This window comes from Nycticebus coucang, chromosome 8 (genome assembly GCF_027406575.1).
Source record: "Nycticebus coucang isolate mNycCou1 chromosome 8, mNycCou1.pri, whole genome shotgun sequence".
Lineage (NCBI taxonomy): Eukaryota > Metazoa > Chordata > Mammalia > Primates > Lorisidae > Nycticebus > Nycticebus coucang.
The window spans coordinates 96886684-96908448 of record NC_069787.1 but is presented as its reverse complement, the minus strand read 5'-3'; the positions used below and the strand labels follow the sequence as shown (position 1 = coordinate 96908448).

Below are 21765 nucleotides of genomic sequence, written 5' to 3'. Positions count from 1 at the left end.
CAAGAGAATCGCTTGAGAGTTGGAGGTTGCTGTGAGCTGTGAAGCCACAGTACTCTACCCAGGGCAACAGCTTGAGGTTCTGTCTCAAAAAAAAAAACAAAAAAAACTTCCTGCTTCTGTATTTCCAAATGGACCAAAAATCATTTGAAGACTTCAGAAAATAACTGAGAAAATACCTAAAACATCCTTCAGCAATTACTGGGTAACTCTAAAGTTAGGGCAGGCACAGCAACTGGTCTCTAGAGCCCCAGCTCCAAGTCTGTGGTGCAGCCTGCTAGAGATGGAACCCACCCTATCCCTCATCATGTCAAAGGCCATCCAACAACTTTTCCAGCCACTAGTTCTGCCTCCAGGAGCACTGGGCCTACCCCACCAGCAATGCTTAGTATCCTTCTTCAACTATTCACTTTTGTTACAAATACTGATTCAGTCATCAAAACAGCCCCATTAAGAAGATTATGCTCTAGGCTCGACGCCTGTAGCTCAATGGCTAGGGCGCTAGCCATATACACTGGAGCTGGCAGGTTCAAACCCAGCCCAGGGCTGCCAAACAACAATGACAACTACAGCCAAAAAAAAAAAATTAGCCGGGCATTGTGGTGGGCGCCTGAAGTCCCAGCTACTTGGGAGGCTGAGGCAAGAGAATTGTTTAAGCTCAAGAGTTTGAAGTTGCTGTGAGCTGTGACGCCGTCGCACTCTACCAAAGGCAACATAGTGAAACTCTGTTTCCAAAAAAAAAAAAAAGAAAGAAAAAGGAAGATCATGGTCTAATACAGATGAGGATACTTTGCCTCACAAAGCCATGAGTAGTAAAGATAATACTTGAAATCAGATGGTTGATCTGGTTCCAAAGTCTATGTTCTAAACTTATAGTCCCCAGTCCCCAGGCTATGTTTAATGATTAGTTTGGTCCAGTAGTGGTCCATGGCCTGTTACAAACCTGGTGGCATAACAGGAGGTGAGTGGCAGGCAAGCAAGCAAAGCTTCATCTGTATTTACAGCAGCTCCCCATCACTTGCATCACCCCCTGAGCTCTACCTCCTGTCAGACAGAAGCATGAACCCTATTGTAAACTGTGCATGCAAAGGATCTAGGTTGTGTGGTTGTAAGCTCCTTATGAGAATCTAATGCCTGCTGTCCCACCTTGTCCCCTGTCCAATGGAAAAATTGTGTTCCTTGAAACCAGTCCCTTGTGCCAAAAAGGTTGGGGACCACTGAAGTAAGCCATTCACTTTTCTGAAACTCAGTTTCATCATCTCTAAAATGTATCTACCCTACCTAACACACAAGATTATCAAGACAATTAGGTAAGATAAAAAGTATGTCAAAACGCTTACGAGAGAGAGATAAAGCTTAGAGGAAATTTATACCTTTAAATGCTTGTATTAGAAAACAAATCTGGCCAGGCGAAGTGGCTCATGCCTGTAATCCCAGCACTTGGGAGGCCAACGTGGGTGGACTGCCTGAGCTCACAGGGTCAAGACCAGCCTGAGCCTCATCTCTAAAAATAGCCAGGTATTGTGGCAGGTGCCTGTGGTCTCAGCTATTTGGGAAGTTGAGGCAAGAGAATCACTTAAGCTCAGGAGTTTGAAGTTGCTGTGAGCTCTGATGCAACGGCACTCTACCGAGGGTGACACAGTGAGACTCTGTCTCAAAAAAAAAAAAAAAAAAAGAGAGAAAGAAAATAAAACAAATCTGAATATTAATGAGCTATGCACATTCTTATGAAACTTGAAAGAAAAGTAAAATAAACCCAAAAGAGAAGAAAGAAAATGATAGAGCAGAAATTACAAAGACAACAAACATAACAGAAGGGATCACCAAAGCCAAAAGATAGTTCTTTGAAAAGGATAATATGGTTGTGATTGTTTAAATGTTTATGTAAACATCTGTTTGTCTCAAAACTATTAACATTTGGACCAGATAATTGTTGTGGTGGGGTTGTGGTTATTCTTATGTATTGTAGAATGTTTACAACATCCCTGGTCACCACCTACAAAATGTCAGCAGTATCTCCCCACCCCAACCCCAGGAGTCTTGATGACCAAAACTGTCCTCCCCGTTGTTAACTGTCCCATAGGAGGCAAAATTATCCCAGGTTAAGAACTACTGCTCTAAGAAAACCAAAGGACCCTATCACACTATACCAGCTAAAAATAGATTATTCATAGCAATTTCTAACTGTAGAATAGCAGCCTGCCCTGAATTAGAAGTGGGAGGTGACAGCAAGACAAGACAGAAAGGGCAAGATTAAAGAAATAGGCAGGTCTCAGATTTTTAGCAAAATTGCAGAGTAATCAAAATGAGAGTAATAAAAAAACTGTAAGAGGCAAAATAGTAGCAGAGTTGCCACAAGTAACAGAAGTATCACTTTTATTTCTGGGAATGGAGGGGAGAGAGAATAGCTCTAACACAGTAGGGAAATATACCAATAAAATGGGTCCTTCAATCAAATCCCAAGAAGTTACGTATCCTAGCAGAGCAGGTGAAAGACAGGGTCCCTACTGGAATTTTTTTTTTTTTTTTTTTTTTTTGTTTGAGACAAGAGTCTCATTTTGTAGCTCTGGGTAAAGTGCTATGTGTCATAGATCATAGCAATCTCAAACTCTTGGGCTCAAGCAATCCTCTTCCCTCAGCCTCCCAAGTAGCTAGGACTACAGGCACCTGCCACAAGGCCCAGCTAGTTTTTCTATTTTTTCAGTAGAGACATAGTCTGACTTTGCTCAGGCTGGTCTCAAACTCCTGAGCTCAAGAGATCCACCCACCTCAGCTTCCCAGATTGCTAAGATTACAGGTGTGAGGTACTCTCATGCCCAGCCCTAATGTAATATTTTTTATCACTCTGAACTTTATGGGCAATAACAATAAATCATTTCTGGGTGCCAGGTTTCACACCTATAATCCTAGCACCTTAGGAGGATTGTGTTGTGTTTTGATGGGCGCTATGGTCCCACCTACTTAGGAGGCCGAGGCAAGAGAATCGCTTAAGCCTAAGAGTTTGAGGTTGCTGTGACACCACAGCACTCTACTCAGGGCAACATACTGAGATTCTGTCTCAAAATTAAAAAATTAAATAAAATAAAAAGGAAGAAAAAAAAAAGAAACCTAGAGACCCTACCACCATTTTAAGAACAATGAGAGCCGTGTAAGACAGTTTGCTGGTGCATCTTCACATCACTGCCTCCCATTATTTCTCCTTACAGAAATGAACTATAGAACCAATTGGGGAGAACTCCAAATGAATAAGCTAGCAGTGAATAGCAAATGCTGTGGCAGGCAGTAAAAAAGTAAATAGTCATTTTCCTGCCAGAGATAAAGTGGAAATAGAGCAGTGATTTCTGGACAGTATAAAGGAAGGAAAGTTGGCCAGGGGTGATAGCTCACGCCCATAATCCTAGCACTCTGGGAGGCCTAGGTGGGAGGAGTTCAAGACCAGCCTAAGCAAGAACAAGACCCTCTACTAAAAATAGAAAATTAGCCAGGCAACATGGTGGGTGCTGGTAGTCCCAGCTACTTGGAAGGCTTAGGTAAGAGGTTTACTTGACCCCAGGAGTCTAAGCTGCGAACTAGGCATCATGATACCACAGTACTCTAGCCTGGGCAACAGAGTGACACTCTATCTCAAAAAATGAAGTAAAATAAAGGAAGGAAAATTGATTCCTAAGCCATATAACAACTTTTAGCATGAATGAGAACTGAAAAGAATAACATCAGCGAAGAAAGAGGATTGATATTTATCCTCCTAGAATCTGGAGAATGGCAGGAGTGCATTTTCCTAGGCCCCTTCAGATTCGAGTAATGATGATCTAATGCAATATTCAGTTCTATTAGGGTGGTTTGTCATGAAAAATAAAAACTACTCCTCAGTAGTACAAAGGTTATAAACAACTAAATTCTATAACATAAAAGGGGGTAATTAATTGAGAAGCCCTGTGGGTAGCCAGATGACTTATCATTAGACTGCAGAGTAAAAGAAAAAATCCAATGTCACTTCAAGAAGCTGGAAGCCGCCTAGGCACAGTAGCTCACACCTATAATCTTAGCACTTTGGGCGGCCAAGGGAGGATCACTTGAGTTCAGGAGTTCAAGTTCAGCCTGAGTGAGACTCCAGTGCCACTAAAAATAAAAAAATTAGCTGGGTGTTGTTGTGGGTGCCTTTAGTCCCAGCTACTTGGGAGGCTAAGGCAGGAGGATAACCTAACCCCACAAGTTTGAAGTTCCTATGAACTAGGGTGATGCCACAGCACTCTAGCCTGGGCAACAGAGGGAAATTCTTGTCTCCAAAAACAAACAAACAAAAAAGAAACTGGAAGCAAAGAAAGGACAAGCTGGGGCGGCGCCTGTGGCTCAGTGAGTAGGGAGCCGGCCCCATATGCCGAGGGTGGCGGGTTCAAACCTAGCCCTGGCCAAACTGCAACAACAACAAAAAAAAGCCAGGCGTTGTGGTGGGCGCCTGTAGTCCCAGCCGCTTGGGAGGCTGAGGCAAGAGAACATTATCTACAGGGATGAAGCTATGGAGACGCAGTCCCCTCTCAGCAGAAGTTCATAGTCAGCAGAAAAGGCAGAGAGGCAGAACAGCACTGCAGAAGATGCAGTAAACTTTCTGAGTCATGAAACTGAGAATCTGTGCCCAGACAATTCTCTAATGGAGATACATAAAGAATGATGAGTAAAATTTCATAAAATTCAGAGACCACTCAGAGTTAACCCCAACAACTACCTGAAAGGTCCATGGCCCCCAGACTATAAAGTCTTACCAGAAAGATTCTGCCATTGACTGTGCAAGTAAGTATTCTCCACTTTCAAATCTCTGGACCTAAGTCCACATATCTGTCAAAGTTGGCCTAAGGGTTCTTCCAGCACTAAAACAAGGCTTATGTGGAGGAACAACAATCCATTTCTTGGGAACAGGCATAAGAGTTCCTAGTCTATGTCTTCTAGCTATGAATGGCCTAAGAAATCCAACTGGAAACACCATGCTCTCCAAGTTGAAAATCCATTAGAAAAAAGAACAAGGCAACCTCTGTGACTCACTAAAGCCACTCACCATCCAGCATGTCTTCCTCCTCATCCCTGTCGTGCTCCTCCACTGCCACCTCCTCCTCCTCCTCCTCCTCTTCCGCATCCTCCAGCTCCACGTCCGGGTCCAGGTCTGGATCGCTCCCTGAGGCGGATTCGTCTGACATGGCTCCCAGAGGTCCTCAGTGGGCATTACCAACTCATGGTCCACTGCAGAGGTCCTGGGAGGAAGATAAAAGGCATTAGAATCACCAAGGATTTCACTTTGAAACACAAATCTTTCAAAGAAAAAAATGCTTGAAATGAATTGCCTGGACCTTTTCTGAGCAAGGCAAACTAACCATACCCAAATCTCTACATTCCCTATGAGTGCATTGGTCCTGACACATGTTTTAGTGACTCTGCCCAGCTCAAGTTTTCCCTGGCTGCAGGAAAGCAGTAACAGCAACAAAAAGCATATACTTTAGAATTTCCAGCTCGGTGCCTGTGGCTCAAGCGGCTAAGGCGCCAGCCACATACACCTGAGCTGGCAGGTTCGAATCCAGCCTGGGCCTGACAAACAACAATGATGGCTGCAACCAAAAAAAAAAAAAAATAGCTGGGCATTGTGGCAGGCGCCTATAATCCCAGCTACGTGGGAAGCAGAGGCAGGAGAATCACTTGAGCCCAAGAGTTGGAGGTTGCTGTGAGCTATGATGCTAAGGCACTCTACTCAGGGTGACAGCTTGAGGCTCTATCTCAAAAAAAAAAAAGAAAGAAAAGAAAAAAAATTCCCATTTATTCTTTTCTTCCTACATCAACTGTTTCCCGAACACCAAGTCTCTATACCTATCTGTACATATACACATACATGTATACGGACAGTATCCAACTTATGGTAGTTCAACTTATAATTTTTTGACTTTATAATGGTACCAAAGTGACATGCATTCAGCAGAAACTGTACTTCAAATTTTGAGTTTTGATCTTTTCCCAAGATAGCAATACTCTGTGGAGAGGCTAGGCAGCTACAGAGAGCTAAAGCTCCCAGTCAACCACAAGATCATGATACCTCCTTTTACTATGTTGTCAGATAATGTTGCCCAACAAAGATGACAATGTAAGTGTCCTAAGCATACTTAAGGTAGGCTAAGCTATGATGTTCAGTAGCTTAGGTGAATTATATGTACTTTCAATTTATAATATTTTCAACTTACAATGAGTTTATTGGGATATTACTACATTTTATGTACAGGAGGATCTATATATAATCACAGGTGCTATTTTAGGGTTAGAAACACAGCAAGCAGCAGAGTGAAGCCTGTAGGGAGTACTAGAGACTGATGTGGGCCAGGAGGAGATGCTGTTTTATATGAGAGTCAGGGAAGTTCTCACTGAGCAGAGGCCAGTAGAAGGCAAAAGAGCAATACAGACATCTAAAGGAAATGTGCTCTGGGCAAAATGAGCACCAAGGGCAGAGCCCTAGAATGAGACTGACTGGGAATACTCAGGAAATAAGGAATGGGTCCTGCCTAAAGCAAGGCAGAGTCGATCTTTGGAACACTAGAAGAGGACAGTTTACTCTCCAATCACCTGAAAGCAGGACTTTCCAGTGGGCAGCTGATTCTTTATCACTGTCACTCTTCCCAAGTATGTGGTGAACCTCAGATTCCCCATAGCTTAGAATGCCCCTGTGGCCATGTCTGCTCTTAGGCTCTTCCCTATCTCTTACCCCAGTTACAGCTCCATTTCTTCCAAGATACCTTTGCCATAGCTGGGTATTGACAGGTGCCTGTAGTCCCAGCTACTCAGGAGGCTGAAGCAAGGGGATAGCATGACCTGAAGTGTTTGAAGTTGTCGTGGTTATGATACCACACCCAGGGAGGGACACAGAGTGAGACTTTGTCTCAAAAAATAAAAAAAAAAAGCCTTTGCCAAATGCCTCAGGCTTCTTTCTGAAATCAGATTCCCTCTTCTGAACTCCAATAGTCATGCTGACCACACTGTAATTCTTCACTGAAGGCTGTATGTGAGCTACCTACCAAAGTGTTTTGCCTTCTTTAGTCTTATAATATCCTAACCCAACAGTAAAGGTCAAGAATTTAGCTGGAAATTGTGTCTTTGTATCCTGAAGCTAGAAGCATGTCCTACCCAGATTATTCATTTTTATTCATTCATTCACCTGTACCCCCTCATTTGCCAACCTGCTACACTAGGCACTGTGCATGTCTGCTTGTCTCTCTCTCTTACTTGACTATAAGCTATAAAAGTCATTTCTTCGGGGGGTGGGGGAGAGCCATGGTAAAGTGATGGCTAGATGAGTAGCTCTGTGATAAATACAGCAAGATGTTAACCTGCAGATTCACTGACCAATTCTTCCCATTTTTCTGTGCATTTGAAACTTTTCATAATTAAAATGGGAGGAGAGTGATCAAGGAATATAGTAACGTCTCAGGATACAAAATTAACACTCATAAATCTGTAGCCTTTATATACACCAACAATAGTCAAGGGGAAAAAACAATCAAAGATTCTATTCCCTTTACAATAGTGCCAAAGAAGATGAAATATCTGGGAGTGTATCTAACTAAGGATGTGAAAGATCTCTATAAAGAGAACTATGAAACTCTGAGAAAAGAAATAGCTGAAGATGTTAACAAATGGAAAAACATACCATGCTCATGGCTGGGAAGAATCAACATTGTTAAAATGTCTATACTACCTAAAGCAATGTACAGATTTAACGCGATCCCTATTAAAGCACCTCTCTCATATTTTAAAGACCTGGAAAAAGTAGTACTTTCTTTTATATGGAAACAGAAAAAACCTCAAATAGCCAAGACATTACTCAGAAATAAAAACAAATTGGAAGGAATCACGCTTCTAGACTTCAGACTTTATTATAAATCGATAGTGATCAAAACAGCATGGTACTGGCACAAAGACAGACAGGTAGATGTATGGAACAGAATTGAAGACCAAGAGGTGAACCCAGACACTTGTTGTCATTTGATTTTCGATAAGCCTATTAAAAATATAAATTGGGAGAAAGATTCCCTATTCAATAAATGGTGCTGGTTGAATTGGCTGGCAACTTGTAGAAGACTAAAACTGGGCCCACACCTTTCTCCTCCTCTAACAAAAACTGACTCTCATTGGTTCAAGGACTTAAACTTAAGACATGAAACTATAAATATTCTTAGAGAGAGTGCAGGGGAAACACTTGAGAAAAATTGGTCTGGGAGAATACTTCATGAGGAAGACACCCAGGGCAATTGAAGCAAAATCAAAAATACATTACTGGGATCTGATCAAATTAAAAAGCTTCTGCACTGCCAAGAACACACTAAGTAAAGCAAATAGCCCTCAGAATGGGAGAGGATTTTTGCAAGTTATGCTACCGACAAAGGTCTAATAACCAGAATCCACAGAGAACTCAAACTTATTACTAAGCAAAAAATAAGTAACACCATTTCATTGTGGGCAAGAGACATGAACAGAAGCTTCTCTGAAGAAGACAGGCGCATGGCCTACAGACACATGAAAAAATGCTCATCATCTTTAATCATCAGAGAAATGCAAATCAAAACTACTCTGAGATACTATCTAACTCCAGTAAGAGTAGCCCACATCACAAAATCCTAAAACAACAGATGTTGGCGTGGATGTGGAGAAAAGGGAACACTTCTGCACTGCTGGTGGGAATGCAAGCTAGTACATTCCTTCTGGAAGGAAGTTTGGAGAACACTCAGGGATCTAAATGTAGACCTGCTGTTTGATACTACAATTCCTCTATTAGGTGTATACCCAAAGGACCAAAAATCATTTGGCAGTAAAGATATTTGCACCAGATTGTTCACTGCAGCTCAATTCATAATTGCCAAGTCATGGAAGAAGCCCAAGTGCCCTTTGATCCATGAATGGATTAATAAATTGTGGTATATGGGGTGGCGCCTGTGGCTCAGTGAGTAGGGCGCCAGCCCCATATGCCGAAGGTGGCGGGTTCAAACCCAGCCCCGGCCAAACTGCAACAAAAACAAAAAAATATCCGGGCGTTGTGGTGGGCGCCTGTAGTCCCAGCTGCTGGGGAGGCTGAGGCAAGAGAATTGCGTAAGCCCAAGAGTTAGAGGTTCCTGTGAGCCATGTGACGCCACGGCACTCTACCCTAGGGCGGTACAGTGAGACTCTGTCTCTACAAAAAAAAAAAAAAAAGATGAAATTGTGGTATATGTATACCATGGAATATTACGCAGCAGTAAAAAAATGGAGACTTTACCTCCTTTATGTTTACATGGATGGCGCTGGAAAATATTCTTAGCAAAGTATCTCAGGAATGGGAAAAAAGTATCCAATGTACTCAGTACTACTGTGAAACCAATTTATATTTACTCACACTTGCACATGAAAAATGAAACACAACTTTAGGCTATGATGAAGGAGGGAAGGGGAGGGCGAGGGATGGGGCGGGGGTGAGAGGGGTAATAGGGGATAGTAGGGGGACCACAACTGTGGAGCACATTACAAGTACCAGTTGTTTCTATCATGCGTAGAACACAAATGTCCTAATGCTATAATTAGGTAAATGAGATGAAAGCTATGCTGATTAGTATGATGTAAGCACTCCAATTTGTACAAATAATCAACATACTAAAATGGGCATAAATGTATTTATGATCTATGTACAAAAGACTTAATAAAAAAATAAAATTATAAAAAAAATAAATAAAATGGGAGGAAAAAACAAGGTAAATAATCTTTCATAAAACAAACTACTACAGACAACTACAACTGCTATAGTCATCCTTAAATTCCTCCCATCTCCCAAAATAAGGATAAAAACTAAAGTGTAAGTCTCTAATTATTCAACAGAGAAACTACTCCAGAACTGAAATCTCTTATTAAGGTTTAAACAGAATTTGAAACAATTTCTATCTTCTTCTGAACAGAAAACAGAGAAGAAAAAAAAGGTGGGAGTAGGGAAAGCAAACTAGACTAGAAATGTAGTTTAGGATCACTTAGAGTTAAAAATAATAGAATTAAAAGTGCACTGCTGGCACCCTGGTTGACGCCTGTAATCTTAACACTTTGGGAGGCCAAAGTGGGAGGACTGTTTGAGACTAGGAATTTGAGACCAGCCTGAGCAGGAACAAGACCCATCTCTGGCCGGTCCCATATGCCGGAGGTGGCGGGTTCAAACCCAGCCCCGACCAAAAACCACACACACACACACACAAAAAAAAAAAGACCCATCTCTACCAAAAAAAAAATAGAAAAATTGGCCAGGCGTGGTAGTGAGGCCTGTCTATAGTCCCAGCTACTCAGGAGGCTGAGGTTTCTGAAACAGAAGGATCACTTGAGCCTAGAAGTCCGAGGTTGCTGTGAGAGCTATGATGACACCACTGCATTCTAGGCTGGCAACAAAGTGAGATTCTGTCTCAAAAAAGAGGAAAAAATTAAACATCCAATAACCATACATACTATTAAAGTAGGAGAGATATTTACCCAGCCTCTTATTCAAAATGTTTTAAAAACAGAAGATACTTTAAAATAGTATCCTGGCCATTAGATATCTATAACAGAAGAGACTAGAAAGTGATGGAGTTCCTAAGTCCCATTAAATTTAGTTTTTCTCTTTCCCTCTGTCTTATGTATGGCCACTAAATTTCTTCAAAAAGGTAATACAGTGAACTCTCTTCTCTGTTCCTTAGAACAATAATAGCTACTTAAGGGGTAAGTTTTGCTGTTACTAATCCCCTTCAAAAAGGCAACAAAGAGAAAATGGCCAAGGAAACGCTGGTCTTGGGGAGCAGAGCACAATTATCTTCTGTCTCTAAGGGTTTTATTCACACACACAGATACCTAATGTGGATGTATCCTTTCAGAATACAGGGAAGGCAGCACAGATTCAAGAACTTAGCTCTTAGTAGAAATGTTAGATGTGAGGAGGAAAGGTGATAAGGAAAAAAAAATGCATTATCCCCCATTGGTTCCTTATTCCATGTAAAATACTGCTTTAATTCTCAGTGAACATACACAGAGAAACTGGGAGAGTGATTATGAATGTGCTGCACCTTAATGAGGACTTGTGTTCCTACAAAGCAAATTCTGGGAACCAAACCTATGTTAATAAAACTGGAAAACTGGCTATTTAAAGGAACTCCAAAGAGAACCCTCTGAAAAGCAAATATTCAACTTCTAAGCATGTTAACAAGTCTACGTTTAATATACTGAGGTTGCTAAAAGAAGGCCATACTTATGAAGAAACCCATAGCTAATCTCAGAATAAGCCCCTCAGAATAAGTTTGAAAGTGAAAGAAAAGGTTGTTCTGCTCTTGCTTTGCTAAGTATAAAGACAAAGACACCTGTCTATACACAGCCTGCCCAAGAATCAGCAGAATTAATCATTTGGGCACAGCCTTTAGACATATGGGGGTTTGGGAGTGGAGGTGTAAACACACACACACAAGCAAAGCCTTTGTTCACAAAGCAGACCATTCTTAGGGAGTCCACACTGAAAGCACAGGACTGTGGGGTCCCCACAGCCTAATTGCTATGAGACTACCCTTGGAATTTCAGAGATGTTGTCATGATTTTCAGCAGCACCATGATCTTACCTTGTAAATAAAAGAATCCTTCCCAAACCACCATGTCCTCATTAATTTTAGTGACCATGAGTAGTACTAATTGCCTCAAATGGTCTCAAAGCAATGCCATAGCAAGCATAACTTTTTTTCCATGAAGAATATTAACAAAACCCCAGATTTACACTAATTTACAAGAGGGGAAAGTTCTTTTAAATGCAGGAAAACATTCAATCCAAAGCTTTGGGGCAATACCCTTCCAAAGAAACCTACTACTCTAAGAATTTGTTTAATTCAAAGATAAAAGAAAGAATACAATCCATATATAGTACTCACTAAATACCCATAGGATTCTTCCAGTCCACTAAGAAATCCTCTGTAGATTGCTAAAGTTATTTTAAAACACTTTTCCTGGAGCGGTGCCTGTGGCTCAGTGAGTAGGGCACCGGCCCCATATACCAAGGGTGGTGGGTTTGAACCCGGCCCCGGGCCAAACTGCAACAAAATATAGCCGGGTGTTGTGGCAAGCACCTGCAGTGCCAGCTACTCGGAAGACTGAGGCAAAAGAACTGCCTAAGCCCAACAGCTGGAGGTTGCTGTGAGCTGTGAAGCCACAGCACTCTACCAAGGGTGACAAAGTGAGACTCTGTCTCAAAACAAAAAACTTTTCCTGTGAAAGAAAATGCACCACTCCATTCATATCCAATGTGTACTTCAAATTTCCATATAGTCCAGATGCCTTTTGAGTATATCAGCCACTTAAAAACACATTTAGATACTCAAAGCAGCTAATGAGCTGAACTGACATGGCTCACCATATTTTACTTAGAAATAGGAGACTTTTGGCAATTTGGACCTTAACACAAAATAAAAAAGGAAAAGTGAACAAACTATTCAAGACCCCAAAGAGCAAGACCACAGGAGACAACTCTCTCCAAAAGTTCTCCACGGAGCCTGGCCCAGGCAATCAACACAAAGCACAGCAGAAGCACTAGAAACAGACATGTTTTAGAATCAGCTAAGAAATCTAAATTCCAGCCACAGTTCTATAGATAATTAGCTGCATGACTCTGGTCAAATCAGTTCTCCCTCAACTTCAATCACTCCTTTTATTCCAGCCCAGGAGAGAGATGGGCTTGCATTAATCTTCAAGATCTCATCCAGTTCTCAAAGGGTGGCCCAGGGACACGGAGATCCTTGAGAACCTTTCAATGGATTCATAGAGTCAAAACCATACATGGTTTAAAGAGCCATTCAAAATGCAAGAACACCAATGGTTTTTTATGTAACAGAGTATAAAAAGTTCCTTGATACAATTTCAAATTCCATATTACAATTAATCTTGAAGAAACCACTGCCTGAGCTTGGCATCGTAGCACAGAGGTTACCGCGCCAGCCACATACACTGAGGCTGACGCATTCAAACCCAGCCCGGGCCAGCTAAACAAAAATGACAACTGCAACAAAAAATAGCTGGGCGTTGTGGCGGGTGCCTGCAGTCCCAACTCCTTGGGAGGCTGAGGCAAGAGAATTGCTTAAGCCCAAGAGTTAGAAATTGCTGAGATATGATGCCACAGCACCCTACTGAGGGTGACACAGTGATACTGTCTCAAAAAAAAAAAAAAGAAACCACTGCCTGTGAGTTTTGACATAGTAACAAAGAATACACACAATTATCTGAAAAGACTATTAAAACACCTTCTTCCCTTTTCCAGCCACACTTTTGTGTGAGGTTGGTCTTTCTTTATGTACTTTAACAGCAAAACAGTAAGTCACAATAGACTAGAGAAGCATATGAGAATCCAGCAATCTGAAATGCCAGACATTTTCAAATTCTCAAATATATAAAACAATTTGGCTCTTCTAATTGTTTTATAACAATTTCATTAAAAATGTTCTAACTTATTTTTCATTAAAAATGTTATTTATGTTAACTTGAGTTTATTATTTTTTAAATACATTAACATTATTAAATTCTATTTTACTTTCTAATAGAAGAAATATTATTAGACATTACCAACATAAACAAAACCCCCTTCACATGACTACCCTTAAGAAAAAAATAATTTAAACTTAAAAAAAAAAAACCTCCTTGGGGTGCTCAATAACTTTTTTTTTTCCTTTGAAACAATCTCAAGCTATTGTCCTAGGTAGAGTGCCATGGCATCATAGCTCACAGCAACCTCCAACCTCCAACTCTTGGATCTTAAGTGATCCTCTTGCTTCAGTTTTTTTCTACTTTTAGTAGAGACGGGATCTCACTTTTTGTTCAGGCTGGTCTCGAACTCGTGAGCTCAAGCAATCCACCTACCTTGGCTTCCCAGAGTGCTAGAATTATAGGCTTGAGCCATCACGCACAGCCAACTTTTAAGAGTATGAAAGGGTACCTAACACCAAAAAAATTTGAGAACTGCAATTCTAAGACTACAAGACTCTAAGATGTATGTCCCCTTCCCTCAAATTTCAGTTATCACAAAGATATGTTTAAAAAGTAATAATCAAAGGAACAAATTACATGATCACAAAATATTTGAACTGTTTCATACTATATCCAAATTTTAAAAACTGTATTATTAATCTGATATATAAATGACAGTTTATTTTATAAATGTAATTAGCCACCAAAGAGCAAACTTTCTCAATGAGTGAAGCTAATTATATGTTTGCAAAATCAAATTTTTACTTTCACCACTGAATCTCTTCAGTGGTGAAAACAGCCAAGGAGACCACACAGTGTCTCATGTCCATAATTCCACTACTTTAGGAGACTAAAACAAGAGGATCGCTTTAGGCCTGGAGTTCGAAACCAGCATGGGCAAAACAGCAAGATCCTATCTCTACAAAAAAGTAATTAGCTAGGGCCGAGCCTGCGGCTCAAAGGAGTAGGGCGCCGGCCCCATATGCCCGAGGTGGCAGGTTCAAACCCAGCCCCAGCCCAAAAAATAAATAAATAAAAACTGCAAAAAAATTAAAAGAAATAATTAGCTAGGCATGGCGGCATGTTCCTATAGTCCAGCTACTCAGGGAGTTGAGGTGCAAGAATTGCTTGAGCTCAGGATCAGGAGTTTGAGGTTACAGTGAGCTTTGACAGGGCCACTGCACTCCAGCCTGGGCAACAAAGAGAGAGAAAGATGCTGTCACAAAAAAAAAAAAAAAAAAACACTTCCTGGTTGAAGGACACAACTACAACTCAAGACTTTAACTGTACAACGCAAATTATGTAACCTAATCCCATGTACCCACCTATTAACCTGACATTTAAAAGTAAATAAAATGATAAATAAAATATTATAACACTATATAACAAATTTTTAAATTAAAAATAAATAAAGTAAAATAAAATAGCCAAGGGTAGGGGTTTCTTGTGTTCCCCACCAAAGCTCTCCTGGCTTACGCTCCTTCATCCAAGAGTTCATTGAGCAGTATATCTCTGCAGGGTCAGTCCCAGGCATTTTGAGGAAACAGAAGTAAAGTTCTGAAAAGCCACTGAGAGGGAAGCAAATATAAGACTCATTTTATTCTCCATGGAATCATGGCCAGCAAGGGGGAAAAGGCAGGGTGGCTAGGAGAACAATGGGGTGAGGAAGAGAGAGACGAGCTAAAACAGAGATAACAGTTGGGGCAATGAGAAGTCTATGGGACACAGATACTACTCCACCCTCTAAAAATGTGAGCTCTGAAAAATTCACACACATACAAACATCAGACCAGTGTATTATGAAGGTGGTAAAAGGGAAAAAAGGGGAAGGGGGACTATCTGACAACATGACACAAGAATGAAAGCAATTCTGGCTAAATATGTTATCATCCAACTTGTGAGCCCTGTATCTCTTTCCAAGCAGTTCTAACTTATTGCGATGAAGATACAAAGCCCCAGATGGCAGAGACATGGAGAGCCCACTTTCGTCGGTCTCTCTTGAGCCTAAACCAGCTCTGAGTTCAGATCAGCCTAAAGGCAAATCAGGTTTATCTGCTAGATGATGAGACTGAACAGGAATGGAGAGAAGCCAAAAGTCATGTTCAGTTATCCTTCCAACTAATTCCCTGATCAGTAAGTACTATCTTGGCTCCTCAACAGTCTCTTCCCAAACTGAGGCTCTTCCTTCTCCTGACAGGTCTATCACAGAACCCTGGAGCTCAGCCTGGGTGCTTTCAAGCCCAGACTAGATACAAGCCACAGACAGACGTGTTTTGCTCTTCATAGCCCCTTAAACATTCAGTATGAACTGTTTAAGAGACAGAGGCTTACTGTCTAGTCACCTAGGCTTACTGACTAAATTATATCTAGTCAAAGTGCCCACAAGACATGATCCTAGAAAGCTCCGGGCAAGTAGCATTCCAACAAATCAAACCTTTCTTAAATAAGACTATAGCAGGGACTCTATACAAATCCTTTCATAATACAAATAATAACCACTGATAGATTTTCTGAGTTGATGCTGATCACTTTAGTTTTTCAATTACCAATTCTTTTAAAATAGCTATATCTACCTGATACATAGGTTTGTATACTGTAGATTTTCCTTACTTAGTAATTACTTCAAATATAAGTTTTAATGAATGACAACTATTTTGTAACATATACTCCCATATTTTTAAAATATTCTACAGAAATAATACAAATACTAATATTAGTACATTTATATGGTTATTCCAAGTTTTTCACTGACTTTTCTAGTAACCTGGGCACTCAGTGCACTTAGCTTCTCAAAAACATAAGTAAACTTTTCCGGCTCTGCTTCTCAAAGTTCTAAAATGGATGGTAATCTTAGTCACTTGCAGACCTTTCATAGTGCCAGTGGTATAATAGGAAATATGTTTATTTGGTCTTTATCCCTGTTCTTGGCACAGAACTGAAATCCAAGGAATTTCTTGAGTGATAGGAGTTAACTTTTGTTATTCATGATGAGCCCAACTCAGATCAGACCAGAGTTTATGCTAATAAAGTAATTTAGGGTGGGGACTGTAGATAGCCTCAGGATAGAACCAATCACTAGAAAGGCCAAGAGAAGACGGAGGGTATAACTTTTCAGCCCCATCTATTAAACTCTGGGAAATGGAGCTGGAAGGCTGGAGATTGAGCTCCATAAAAATTCTTGAACAGGCCCAGCGCGGTGGCTCATACCTGTAATAGTAGCACTCTGGGAGGCCAAAGCAGGAGAATCACTTGAGCTCAGAAATTGCAGACCAGCCTAAGCAAGAGTGAGACCCTGTCTCTACTAAAAATAGAAAAGTTAGCCAGACCCACAGTGGGCACCTATAGTCCCAGCTACTCGGGAGGCTGAGGCAAAGAGAATTGCTTGAACCCAAGAGTTTGAGGTTGCTGTGAACTATGATGCCATAGAACTTTGCCTGGAGCAACAGAGTAAGCCTCTGTCTCAATAAATAAATAAATAAATATATAAATTCTCGAACAATGAGATTCAAGAGCTTCCAGGTTGGTGAACACATTAAAGTGCTAGGAGGACTGCATACCAAAAGGCATAAAGCTCTGTGTTCTTCTTCCTCAATACCTGACCTATCCATCTCTTCCATTAGGCTGCTCTGCAATTTTTTATATAATTTACCTAAGTAAAGGGTATTCCTGAATTCTGTGAGTCATTCTACTAAATTATCAAATCTGAGGAGGGGGTCATGAAAAATGCCCTTTTTATAGCTGGTCAGAAGTTACAGGTGGCCTGGGACTTGAGACTGACATCTGAAGTGACAGCAGTGTTCTGAGACTGAGCCCTTAACGTGTGGGATCCGCTCTAATTCCAGGTGATATCAGGATTGAATCAAATTGTTGAACAATCCAGTTGGTGTCCAGAGAACTGGAGAATTGGTTGTTGGTGTTGGAAAACACCAGTTGCTATTTGTAGAAGTGACTAGCAGTGCTGGGAATCCAGTACCACATGGATTTAAGTGACAAATCATGGTAAAAGGTTTGTACCTGCAAAGTGCAACAGAAAATTTAAAGATTCGTTTCTTGATTTCCTTATAAAAATAAATTGTGACATTTACTTCAACACAACAAACAGGTAAACTGATCCTTTAAACTAATATATGTCACATTTACAGTCTGTAAAAGGAAATATAAAGTGGCACACGATGCACACAGCGCCAGCCAAGAACTACCCTTCCCAGCGCTCCTATGCAACGGAAATGACGTAGGCAGGACACAGAATCGGAGGATTCGAGTAAAAATGGCTTAATATTTAGCTTCGATATTCGAGACTGAGAAAGACAAGGTTACTGCTCTTCTTACTTTAATATCAGAGCCTGCCGGCGCAGGGACCAGAGACCCGACTTCACAGCAAACCGACTTTCAGCCAGGAGGTGTTCACGGAACTGCATGAGCAGTACAGGGAGATTGAAGAAATGAATATGTGCGAAAACCTGGGGGACCACTCGTGGACCATGTCTGTGTCAGGGTCCTTTGCTGTCCCTCCCTTAGAGCCCAGAGGTGGAGGCTTTCAATGCCTCATGACCACCACTGAAACCTCACAGCTTGAAAGGCTCACCACTAAATTCAGCCCAGCCCCAGAGCTGGTAACTGGTCCCCTGAAGATCTCCAGTTTCTGCTGCTGACCCTGACTGACTTTCATCTCAGTTCTGACAGGCAGTAGCTGACCTCAATACTGCTGGTTAAATGAGCAGGCTGTGTGTGCTGAGTTGTCCCCTGTCAACTGACTTCTGGGAGTCATGCTTTTAGCAGTAAGAGATGGGGTATGGTGGTGTAAGGATGGGTTGGATGCATTGAGCCCCAGATTCTTGACTATGTGGTGAGGGCTGATAGTGATAATTACCTCCTTCATCTGTTTGCCCTAGTCTACCTAGGGAATGTACCTGTGATGGCTTCTGCAACTTCATACACCTAGGACCCATTTCCTAGAACCTCCATTGGCAGCTCTGTGGGTGGAGATCCAGGTGCAGGTACCTCAGACTCAGCCTGCTAAGACTCCTTATACCCTAAGGTCCCTATACCCTGAGATGAGCATACCCTAAGCATCCCAAGACTTTAATACCCTAAGAATAGTCTTGAGCCCCACCTAAGAGATCAGCACCTAAGTTCCGATTCCAAGAACAGCCTGAACCCCAAATCCAAGGCCAATCCTGGATCTCCAACCCCTGATATTAGTCATTAAGTACCTATCCTGAGACCACCTCCTAGGTTTCTAATTATTTCAGCAATTATTCTGTCCCATCCCAGGGCACACAGACAGGCCAGGGGTTCTTTGAACTATTACTCACAGCTCTGACCCAACTCTCTCCACTATTCTCAGGTCACTGTGGAGGTCCCATACTGGCCATCATCCTGAGAAAGGGACCAGCGTGTTCCCCAGATCACTGGCATGGTTGCTTCTAAGACTCTTGGTCCCTTCCCCTTTATCCCCGAAAGACACGGATGTTCTGGCCAGGACTCCTCTTCAAAGCCCCCTTGAAGGTTCCTGGCTTCATAATGTAGTCTGTTCAGCAGAGACCTCCTACCACCTTTCCCCTAATAAAGTTCTATATCAAGCATTTAAAAAAAAAAAAAACAAAAAAAGGAAATATAAAGTGCGTTTCACCTTCTCAACTCACAAAAGACAAGAATCTCAGATGTACCAAATTTGTTTCAGATGCACTATTTTCCATATTTTAATGGATGATAAAAACTGACTATGAGAATTAGGAGAAAAATGTCAGATGTGGTGGTTCATGCCCGCAATCCTAGCACTTTGAGAGAGGATAACCTGAGACCAGGAGTTCAAGACCACCCTGGGCAACATAGTAAGATCCTGTCTCTACCAAAATTTAAAAATTCGCTGAACATGGTGGCATCCACTTCTACTATAGTCCTAGCTATTTAGGAGGATGAGGCAGGAGGATCACTTAAGCCCAGGAATTTGAAGTTGCAGTGAGCTAGATCAAGCCATTGCTCTGAAACATCAACAATATAGTAAGACCCTATCTCTTTAACAACAACAAAAAAGAGAGAATTAGAAGAATTCTGGCACTAACTGTGTATACCTCACCATAAATGTAAAATAATCTTCTAAGAACTGTTTCAGATTAGAGGAAACTAAAGGCCAGCACTGGGAATAATTGATGCAATTGAGTATTGACTGTAAGTTAGACAGTATTGTGTCAATATTAAATTTTCTGATTTTAGGTCGTGCTGAATGAAGGCCTTTTTCCTAGGCTTCAGGGGACTGGTTCCTTGTTCTTCTGCCTAGGGAAAAGTCCCTGGACCTCGGGCAGAGTGCCACATGACATCTCTCCGTTTCTCACTGTTAAAACCCACCAAGAATCGAATCTCACTGAACTGCGTGGTGTGGAAGCATCCTCGGTCACACAGGCAGTGCGTGTCTTAGCACACCAACCACATGGGGCTCATTCTCAGCACTGCTGCTTTTTAAAAAATAAATAAATAAAATAAAATAAAAAAAGAAATTTTCTGATTTTGAGAATTGGTCTGTGATTATACAAGATAATATCCTTAGGAAATATATAACGAAGTATTTCATGGTTAAAAAAAAATTTTTTTGACTGTAAGTGTACTCAACCAGGTCCAGCTAATTTTTGTTTTTAGGTTTTCTTAGAGACAGGGTCTCAGCTATAGTGCCTAAACTGGTTGTGCACTCCTGGCCTCAAGTGATCCTCCTACTTCAGCCTCCCAAGTGCCTAAGATTACAGGTATAAACCACCATGCCCAGGAAAAGAATAAATGTTTCTGTTCCTATTTCCAAACAAAAATTTTGTACTTAAAAGGAATAAAAATATCTTATTTCAAAGTATAATTTTGAAATATTACCTGACTATCCTGTACAGTTAACGAGTAACAAAGTAACAAACTTCCTTTCCTTTAAGACAAAATGACTTAGGATTTAAAAGGCTTATTAAACCTCCTAGCATCCATACACAGACAGAATGTCCTGGCTGGACGAAGTGGCTGATGCCTGTAATCCTACCACTTGGGAGGCTGATGTGGGTGGATTGCCTGAGGCTCATGGGTTAGAGACCAGCCCAAGCCAGAGAGAGACCTCATCTCTAAAAATAGCAGGGCATTGTGGCGGGTACCTGTAGTCCCAGCTATTAAGGAGGCTAAGGCAAGAGAATGCCTTGAACCCAAGAGTTTGAATCTTTTTTTTTTTAATCACCCTCAGTAGAGTAGGGTGGCATCACAGTTCACAGCAACCTCCAACTCCTGGGCTTAGGCGATTCTCTTGCTTCAGCCTCCCAAGTAGCTGGGACTACAGGTGCCCACCACAACACCCAGCTATTTTTTTGTCCGGGGCCTGATTTGAATCCACCACCCTCAGTATGTGGGACCGGTGCCCTACCCACTGAGCCACAGGCACCACCACAAGAGTTTGAACCTTAAAACTAAGATTCACGGGCGGCGCCTGTGGCTCAGTCGGTAAGGCGCCGGCCCCATATACCGAGGGTGGCGGGTTCAAGCCCAGCCCCGGCCAAACTGCAACCAAAAAATAGCCGGGCGTTGTGGCGGGCGCCTGTAGTCCCAGCTGCTCGGGAGGCTGAGGCAAGAGAATCGCTTAAGCCCAGGAGTTGGAGATTGCTGTGAGCTATGTGAGGCCACGGCACTCTACCGAGGGCCATAAAGTGAGACTCTGTCTCTACAAAAAAAAATAATAATAATAATAAAATAAAAAATAAAATAATAAAAAAATAAAAATAAAAAAAAAACTAAGATTCACACCACTTCAAGCAATCACAAATATCTATTTATTACCTAAAATTGCCCTATTAGTCTCTCTATAGTCTTACGCTAGATATGAATACTTAAGAAAACAATAACATCTGACTATTAGCAAATATAATTGGGAAAGAAAGTATATACTTGTTGTAAAGTCAAAATAGCAAAGTTAAAAAGAGGATTCTTCTTTCAAGTTAATCCTACAACTTCTCTAGGAAACAGCATACGGAGTTTGGACGATACTCAGGCTATAAATTATGTAAGTAAGAGGATCTGCAGGAAAACCCTATTTCTAAATGGAAAATAATGGATGTTAACCATTGGGAAGAAGAACCATCTGTCAAAGACCAAAACATGACGTGTGTGTAAGTACATGTGTGTGCACACACATACCCAGCTGTGCAAGTCCCACCACTCTTCAGATAGAGACTATTCCAGGGAGACAAAGCCAAATTTCATTAAACCAAATGGGAGGTATGAAAACCAAGATAATTATATAAGGACATT

The 21765-nt window shown here is 41.3% G+C and overlaps 1 protein-coding gene across 3 annotated transcripts in view; it reads right to left on the bottom strand.

Annotated features, from left to right (window-relative positions):
• Positions 1-21765, bottom strand: part of RAD54L2 (RAD54 like 2) — a 111660-nt gene that overhangs the window by 53646 nt on the left and 36249 nt on the right. For all 3 annotated transcript variants that reach the window (XM_053598795.1, XM_053598796.1, XM_053598797.1), the window contains one exon: positions 5048-5240. In XM_053598795.1, coding sequence (XP_053454770.1) covers positions 5048-5186 — 139 coding nt within the window. In that variant the 5' untranslated portion in view covers positions 5187-5240. The remainder of the gene's footprint in view (positions 1-5047; positions 5241-21765) is intronic.